General features: G+C 36.7%; 1 protein-coding gene across 1 annotated transcript; it reads left to right on the top strand.

Annotated features, from left to right (window-relative positions):
• The first annotated feature begins 352 nt into the window (after positions 1–352).
• Positions 353–7,823, top strand: LOC134755004 (uncharacterized). Its single transcript, XM_063691483.1, has 4 exons — positions 353–530; positions 3,696–3,863; positions 4,187–4,438; positions 7,622–7,823. The coding sequence occupies exons 1-4, from the start codon at positions 353–355 to the stop codon at positions 7,729–7,731; spliced, it is 708 nt and encodes a 235-aa protein (XP_063547553.1). The 3' UTR covers positions 7,732–7,823.
• The last annotated feature ends 2,061 nt before the right edge of the window (positions 7,824–9,884 follow it).

Genomic DNA, 9,884 nt, shown 5'->3' with positions numbered 1-9,884 from the left:
TTCAAAGCTCGAAAACAATACAAAAGGTAATCACGGTCCGTATCCCCTTTTTTTTAGGAGGGGAAATATGCAATTACGCATACCACTCGGGCACGGGGACGAACCCGAGTGGTTATGTGGGGCTCCTTATTTTAGGCTAATGGGGCCCCAAGTCTACCCACTAAACAACCCCCCCGTCTGCCGCCATTGTGCTGTAGCGGTGGGCTGTAGGAACGCTCGCGCTTTACTTCTACAGCACCACCAGCACCAGTCCTTGTTTGCGGACCACCGTCTCCGGAGGCCCTTGATGGCCTCGTTTTCTTTTGGATCGTATCCAGTACGGTCGCCCTCTCAGGGACCACGTGTGTGAAGGATGGCAGGTGCCTGTCATCCTGAGCTCAACCTACGGAGGCAGGCGGCGGTCATGTGCGAGTTGTGCGACCCGTCTGCGTCGAGCACGCTTGCGGCGCCGTGGGTCGGCCATTGGGTCGATCTCCCTGGCCCGTTCCGCCATTTCCTTCTGCTGTATGACGTCCTCGCAGAAACTGTCCGTATCCCGGTCAATATAAGTCTAGTGAAAAGTGAAACTAACCGTGAATCATCCAAAAGTGTTAATTAACCTAATGTTTTTGAGAAGTTATTTTTTATTAAAATATTTAACAGATATTTTAACTATGTGAATGTTAATACAATGTACATATACCTATATTATATTAATGTGTGTGATATCTCACACGGAGCAATAAATTAGTTTACACTATTTAGACTTTCTATAGGTCCAAACACGAGAGTTTATAGTTTTTTTATTGCATTGGCTTAGCTTTTGTTCTCGAGTCCTTTTGAACTAGACATCTTCATTCATATAAAGTATGTTGGGATAACTGCGGACTATTTTTCGACTAGTTAATAGTAAGCCTTCACTGTTTATTTTATTACTCGACTTTTGTAGGGAGTTTTGGAAATATTAATGCTTGTTATTCATAAGTAGGTATGACTACTACTTAGCGTACATATTTCTTATTGCGTCATAGATACAATAAGTTGTTGTTTTTACTTTATAAGCATTCAAAATGGGTGTTTGCCAATGAGGATATTCCCGGTATAAGTGGTGACTATGTTCGAAAATTTACCCTGTGCCTGTTTACTTGTAGACCAAAGAGAATATATAGGATAAGAGGGGTATACTGTCATAGTAAATTTTGTAGTCACAGTAAATTTACTGCTATCTATCGACAAACGGTTAAAATTCAAAACAAAAGTATCAAAAATATTTTATGTGTATGGATAAATGTTTTTTTTTTATTTGTATTTTATTATTTTTATATGATTTTGACTCATGTTCTTTCACTGATATGTATTCACGGACTGATATTGGCCTATCAGTTAGAACAAAATTTGGCAGTTCCGAACAACTGACAGGCCGATATCGTCCGGCGGACTGATAGTCAGTGGGCCCCTTTAAAATTGTTAAATAACAAACGAAACTAGCCGAGAATAGGCCAAAGGTTGGTGGTAGCGCCATCTGTGCGAGAAACAACGTTTTTTACTTAAACTGTATTCGTCTCATACGGAGTTACATAGGTCTTTGCATTAGACGTATGATTTATAGAAATTTAAATGTGCCCATGTTCTGCTAAAGCTGTGATGACAGTAGTTTCTCAAAAATCAAAGAAATAAAATTCTTCTTAAAAAGCTCTAGTATATGCGCACATTCTCGTTAAAGTAAAGCGATATACGTGGGTCTAAAATTTTTCTTATAAAAATGACAAGAATTCGAACTTGTTTGGAAGTTTGTTTATTGGAATGTATTTTTTAAATACGAGTAATATAATATATTGAAAAATGGGGTTGGTCATGGGGTGGTCATGGGGTTGATCATGGGGCGGTAATGGGGTTGGTCTTGAGGGTGCTCATGCTCATGGGGGTGATCAATAGGTTAGTTATGGGGGTGGTCATGGGGATGGACATGGGATTGTTCATGAAGGTGGTCATCGCACTTAAACTATCCTGAGACATATTTCAAAATATTTATCAGTACGGTTTTTACTCACTATTATTTTTAGTCGCTTTTGGCGACATGTTTCGGATTCTTTGGGAATCCATCCTCAGGCACGAGTGTCCGTGGCGGTTGTACGTCGTGCACTGCCCGCGCCGCCCGCCTCGTCGCTCGTTGCGCACGCGCTGATGGGGCGGGGGCGGGGGGCGCGGAGCAGTCCGCAGATGGAGTCGTCAAGTGAAGGTCTGGTAGGCGGCTGTAAAACCGGACTGATAAATACTTTGAAGGTGGTCATGTTAGTGGTTATGGCGGTAACGGGCGTTGATCACTTTGCTCGTTTCTGAGTTTAAAACTGAATATCAGCTTAATTGAATAATTCGTAAGTCCAACATACCCATATAAAACACATAACTTAAATTCAATAATATGTACAACAAACTCGCTTACTCACTTGGTTTTGGAAATAAATGATCCGGAAAAAGTGCAGATCTTAGGCTAACTTGTAACAAAGCTATGTTTTTAAATAAGTGCGGATCTTAGGCTAACTTGTGATAAAGCTATGTTTTTAAATAAGTGCGGATCTTAGGCTAACTTGTGATAAAGCTATGTTTTTAAATAAGTGCGGATCTTAGGCTAACTTGTGATAAAGCTATGTTTTTAAATAAGTGCGGATCTTAGGCTAACTTGTGATAAAGCTATGTTTTTAAATAAGTACTTAATTTAACATTTACAAAGTTTCGCATAAAATTTATGCGACAAAGGGCCATTTAAACCTGTAGTTATCATGGTTCCAGTACAATTGGACACTGGGTTAACGGTTTAACCGGTCAACCCCGGGTTATTGGGATGGTGCAAGTGGCTCTAAGTGTGATATGGAAGCGAAGGAAATGGTGTTGGAAGGTGTGTGACTTACTAACGAAAATAACGCTTAGATTTATAGGTAACATAATTATCCGCACTTATCCCTAATCCTCATTTATCCTAACATACCTCAAGTTCAGCAATTTTTACGTGATTGAGTGGCCAATGTCTTAAAAGAGGAGCGGCATTTGATTTTTTTATCTCTCCTTAATTTGGTGCTTATTAGTTGTCTAGATTATTGCTCCGTAGCTCCATAGTTTTTGTAATGTAAATTTAGTATAATCCTGAGTATGTTCTGGTCTTGGTCGCGTTTTATTAAGCTACAGGTTTCCTGTTATTCTCTCTTTCTATAAATCATATTTAATGGACAGAGGCAAACAGCGAATTTGTACCATAGAAGGTAGGATTCTATAATATAATTATAGCAGTGGCCTACCGCGTGCGCCCGTGAGGGACAGAACATACGCAATGCGACAATATGATTGGTCGAGTAGAGTTGTAGCCCACCATAAACCATACAAATTTACGGTGGGGAACAAAAAAAATGTGAGACCGTAACAAGGACAAACAATAATAACGCCTTCTCTGCTACTCCTACTGAAAGATACATAAGACTATCCTGTTCTGATAGTTCCCCCCACCACTCATGCCAAATCCAGTTTTATACTAGATTCATGATTTGTATGGTCGAATTCACAAACTTTATTACAAGCCAACGATCCAAAATATATTTAGTAAATACACGACCTTATTGTCAGTTTCTTAGAGGTGTGGTAATATATTTTTGGAACATTGACTTGTAAAGATGTATGTGAACTCAACTGTAGCTGTAGCTTTATAATAATTATAAAACACCCAGGTGTGGATGTGGAGTGCATTCTCGCGCGCGAGTGCAGGGCGCGATGCTCGCGCACGCTGGCGCCGGTGTGCGCGCTGGTGGCCGTCGGCGCGGCGCGCGACCTTCGCCTCTACACCAACTATTGCCATCTCAATAAAATACGGTGCCTTCTCAATAATCACCTCAAAGGTAACAACGTTAATTTAAACTAAAACTGAACGTAAAGAGTAAATAAATCTTATTTGCAAAATGTTTGAAAATCACCCATATTTCTATCGCATCAGAGTCCATTTCCGGAATGCCTTTACCGGGGCCTCAAACTATCATTGATCTAATCGGTTCAGCGGTTTATGCGTGAAAAGGTACCAGACAGGCAGAAAGACAGACAGGCAGAGTTACTTTCGCTTTAATAATACGAGTATTAGTAGGGATTATTATGTTTTCGATTCTGCACTTTATTTCATTGTAGATAATATTGCTGAAACATTATCTGTGATGTCGACTTTTTACAGTTACAGTTAAGCGACTCCCTGATTACGTTTGTGGTGTAGAAAAGCCAGTGGAGGTAACGGACAGCAGACGTTATATCGACCACACTATAGTGGGGAGCAGAAACTTTTGCAACCACACGTGTCCCACACACTGCACTGACATCTACGAACCGGTGTGCGCCATAATCTGGGACCAGAATAGTAAGAACCGAGGAACCCATGTTTTGGTCAACCACTGCCATGCTGACTTGCTGTCCTGTTCATTACAAGCGAGTAAGTTACGGGCCTTTGAGTTAAATTAAAGCCTGCAGACAAGATTCTATTTGACCCTGAGATAGTGTCGATAAAAGCAGCTTACCTACATATGTTAATAATGTGCTTACGTCATGTATATAATAGTCAATAAAATGTCAGTACAGTCAGTAGTTATTTCAAAACATAGTTTATTGGAATGCTACGCAACCTTCGTGCTTTTATCGATGTACGTAAATGTTTTATTGTATTTCAAATAATTCTTGATATAATCGTTTATAAGTGCGAAATCTTTTCTACTTGTTTACACCGGTGACATTCGATGACTCAACATTTTATAACTACGTGTTGGATTGTAATGAAACTTTGCACATACAATGACATTAGGTATATCTAGTTCTGTAATTAGTTTATATAACTCTAGTATATAAAACAAACGAAATAGAGCAAATACAAGTTTTGTATGAAAACCTTAAATTCGCTGTTTTTTTTAACTATGGTATCTAGCTGTAGCTTCGTACATAAACTAATTACAGGACTAGATACACCTTATTCTGTTGTAAGTACAAAGTTTTAGAGCAATCTAGCTAGTCGTTTTAAAATGAGAGCGTAACTACGTTTGTATGGAGAACCGAGCTTGCCGGGGACAAGCGTAAAGAGGTAAAACTTCTGCATTTATAGTGTTATAAAACAGTGATTTAAATTTTACGTTTTGTACACATTATTTGCTAAAACGGGACTTATTCGCGATTAAGTCCCGTTTAAGTAAACAATAATACCTATAATATTATAGTAGGATAAATAAAATACACAAAAATATATATCTATGATATCATGATTTCATGATATTCTGAATTATTTTAAGTGTTCTTATGTTAGGGTTCTAAGTAGTTTTACTATATGGTGACCGTTTGCGGGTTAACTCCTAGCCTAGTCGGTAGCGTCCCTGCCTATGGAATAGAAGGTCCAGGATTCGAATCCCGGTAAGGGCATTAATATTTTTGTGTTAATCACGAACAATTATTTGTTCTTGAGTTATGGATGCTATCTATTGATATCATTAATTATGTATTAACATATATCATCGCCTAGTAGCCATAGTACAAATACAAGCTTTGCTTAAAGCTTGTCCCAGAAAAAAATGACGTTTGTATTCGCACAGGTTGCACATCAGACTTCTGACCAAAAGGCTTAAGGAGACTGCTATAATGTAAAAAAAAACCTGTTTTCTTATTCTTTATAAAAATAAATCCCTTTCGTTTACATTTTCGAAGATATCGCCATGACAGAAAAGACTACATCAAAAAATGTTGTACAAACACTTATAAAATCGAGGCATTTCGACGAAAACTATCAGTGAAGTTAATCTATGTAGTTAGTAAGACCTGTTCAAAGGGTGTTAAAACAATTCTAAGAAACTGATGGTAGACTATGGCGGACTGGAAATGGTCATAAGCCCGGGTTTTCTAATAAATAATATAGAGAAGCACATCATAGCTGCGTTGCAAAAAACGCCTATTACCCTGTCTGTACTATATTTAGCCAACAGTGCAAAACGTACAAATGAACAGTGCAGTCCTTAAAAAAATTACTCTATAAAGACCTACAAATAAACTAAAGTGCCTAACTAAAATGCAAAATAGTAAACTGAAGTGGAAACCACATCTATCATTATCAAAGAAAGCGATAAAGCGGCTAAGTCAACAATATCGAATTTGTGGCAAAATACCTTATTCCTCCCAACTGCTCTGAATTACGATCCATTGAAAAATAATGAGCTCGTATGAAGCAGAAATTATATACCATAAAACTAACGCAATATCAGTTGTAAACTTCAAGTCGAAATGGAAAAAAAGCTTAAAAATTAATAACAGTCCTATGTACAAAACCGGTTTAATTACAACAAAATTACGAAATTTCTGGATTGATAAAGTCACTCAAAACATGCTTACATACATGTTGTTCATTAAATTCGCAACAAGAATTTACCATCAAACAGTTTATTTTTAACAGTTGTGTAAGATTTTGTGAAAATAAAATGCGTCATTTTTTTCTGGGACAAGCTTTAGTTTGAGGCTAGGTTGATCTGTGTAAAATTATCTCTCAAATAATTAAACATCAAAAATTTATTCAGCAAATAGGCCACAGGGGCACTTTTACATGTCAATTTTTACAAACAATAAAATTAACCCAATGTTTATTACAAAAAAAAAACAATTACATAAATATAAATGTCAAATTACACAAAAAAAGCTAATAAAAAAATATACAAACAACAGAAGTACTAACATTGTTTAGAGATGTAAAAGTCTAGGTGTCAGAGATAAAATGTATATAATAATAAAAAAGATCATCAAATTATCCAGAGATGTAAAGGGTCTCCAAGAATTGAATTGTTATATAATTAATAAAAAGACTAGATATTAAATCAGACAAACAGACAAGAACCGAATGAAGTGCCTCACGTTAATGCCACTCAAAAGTAAAGTTACATAGGTAAAATGAAGCCCGTGTAAACTTAAACAGACCGGTCTCCACAAACAGCACCCGTTCACGAGTATGACGAGTATTAAATATATATATAATATTAAACTTAAGATAGTTAGTACTTTAAATATATAATATGGTAAGGATGTACATTACAATCACATCCGTATAGAACTAGTAATTTAGATATACAATTATGTTGGAAATTTCCCCTTAATTGATAAACCTTTTTTTACGTACAAAAATGAGTACGTATGATTTTCTGGAAGATCTTACAATATCCCTTGAAATCTCCCTCTTGACTTCTCTAGTCTTCTCTAGACTTATCTTGACATCTCTTTACATTTATAGACTTCTCTAGCCTGCTCTAGACTTCTCTAGACTTCTCTAGACTTCTCTAGACTTCTCTAGATTTCTCTAGACTTCTCTAGACTTCGCTAGACTTCTCTAGATCTCTCTAGACTTCTCTAATCTAGACTTCTCGTGACTTCTGTAGACTTATCTTGACTTCCCTAGATTTCTCTAGACTTCTTTTGACTTCTCTTGACTTCTATTGACTTTTCTAGACTTTCTAGACTTCTCTAGACTTCTCTAGACTTCTCTAGACTTCTCTTGACTTTTTTAAGGGAATTCCAAGATTACTTTTGTTTTACTTTTGATGGGAAACATACATGTACCTATTACTCGTAATTAAACCTATTCATGTTTTGATTTCAGCTGTTCAGATTCAGACTATTGACTATTGCTTAGGGGCAATGACTCAGTTTGCCTATAATGCAATGTCACAAGCCGCCGCTATGAAAAAACTGGGGCTCATCACAGTTTGATTTTTGTGATAGTATAACAAAGGAATACTGTTATAATGTTTATACTTACACTTTGAATTATTAAATAAGTGGATTTCCTAATATTAGAGCAGTAATTTTCATGGTGTACTCATGTTTATTTTATATCTCATTTTAAATTCTTTCTCCTCCTGTCCTTCTGTAAACATGGATCATATAGGGTATACTGCGGTCAATTTATTGAACCACGGGATACCTACCGAGATATGCATGTTTGTAGGTGTACACACTGTAAACAGGTATGTAAATTAAGCGTGCCTCGACCTAGAGGTCAATTCAAACTTGCATTTTGACATCAAAATGATATCTGCATGATGTCATTTTGTTATCATTCGCCCGTGTGTCTCGCTTGCATCAATACATGTAGATACGGACAATTAGGAACAAAATGCACGCGTGAATTGTAATTAAATTGAATTATATTATCTATTTGATGTCAGAAAGTATGTTAGAATTGGGTTCCTTAAATTATGTTCCTGTTCACAGAGGCTAACTAACTATTTACCTCATAAAATGAACGTGGTAGATGACCAATCTAGCGAATTATCTACTAGCGAGTTGTTGGTAAATATTTTGTTTTATTATTTACTATCAAATCGCATTTACGACAATCTGCTACTGAAGTATGATTTGTTATATTTCGATTTAACTAACACAATTTTTACTCATAATTTTAAAACTGATACGGGACTTAATCGCATGTACCACCTACGCTTATTATTTGCCTGCGCAGCTAGACGGAGTAGATGGTGATACAATTCCTAGTCTGCGCGTGACCACGAACGCAACGTCACATTTGAAGCGCCAGGCCAAATAATAAACGTAAGAGCACGCGATTAAGTCCCGTTTCAGTTTAAAGTTATGATTATTAGTTATTGACTTCATATTGTTCCCATGTAAATGGTCAATTGTAACAGATAGTTATTTAAAACAATGAAATGTACGACCATCTAGATAATGAAAAATACGGCCAGAAACATAATATATAGGTAGTGGTTTAAACTGAGAATGTTAGTATATACGATTATTACGATTTAAAAAATAGTAATTTTAAATTCTGTGATTATGTCAAAACTATCATCTTATGTAAGAATTATAATTATATTTATGAAAAATATACTTATAAGTAATTACGAATAACGAAAAACTGTCTGGATTGTAAAATATTTCTATACCTACTAATTTAAGAACCCATTTCAATGCAGGTATGTAAAGTACATAAATTGGCCCGAAAGTACAGTCAGCAGCAGAAGTTGCTAAGCGGGCGAGGTGTTAAAAATTACCTTGACACACTCTTATTCTCTTAATAATAAAGTCACGTCAAGATCATTTTGAACACCTCGCCCGCTAAGCAACTTCTGCTGCTGACTGTAAAAACAAAAATTCACGATACTTCATACGGATACTTCGTTGTAAACTTCAGTGCCTCAACTAAAATGGAAATATTGATCTGAGGTCAGCGCAATTTAAATTACGAGCACGTCCAGCGGTTGGTCGCCGACAGTGTTAGCTGGATTTAACGGCATTTAAGTCCACTTGGGGGTTTGGAAGGGATCCAATAAATCCTGACTGACCCTCAGTCTTAAATAATTACAGACTTGCAAGTGCCACGTGGTGTGGTGAACGGCCATTGATTTAGGTTCTCTTTTTATAATTCAAGTGCGTGTACGACCACGCATAACGGAGCTTCCGTACCTTGGCGGGTTTTAGGTCACTCTTTCTGGTGGTCTCTGATCTCCTATAAAAACTTACTGCGACCGGGTAGGTACTGCAATTGAATCAGAATCAATGACATATATATGTATAACTGTAACATACTATTACTTTTCCCGGCAAGACGGCAATCTGAAATCAGTCACTAGCTGGTGTATGCTCAGAAAATAAAAGGAAATCTTCGCCTTCTTTCCGACAAATGGTACCATTTGTCAGTAGAACGGTTAATGGGTTTGATCCGGCCAACCTGTCTCCGCGAATACATTTTCAGTCATTAGGTAGGAATCAGCGACGGCCAAATCAAACTATGGAAATAGTTGAAGATAAAGTATAAGATGTTGGTAAATAATAATAACACTAGAACATTAGACAATAAAAAAATAGGTTATGTAGACTATACCTATTCTAAATTCGTTCTTTCA

The sequence above is a fragment of the Cydia strobilella genome, chromosome Z (genome assembly GCF_947568885.1).
Source record: "Cydia strobilella chromosome Z, ilCydStro3.1, whole genome shotgun sequence".
Taxonomy (NCBI): domain Eukaryota; kingdom Metazoa; phylum Arthropoda; class Insecta; order Lepidoptera; family Tortricidae; genus Cydia; species Cydia strobilella.
This window is presented reverse-complemented; position numbering and strand designations above follow the sequence as displayed.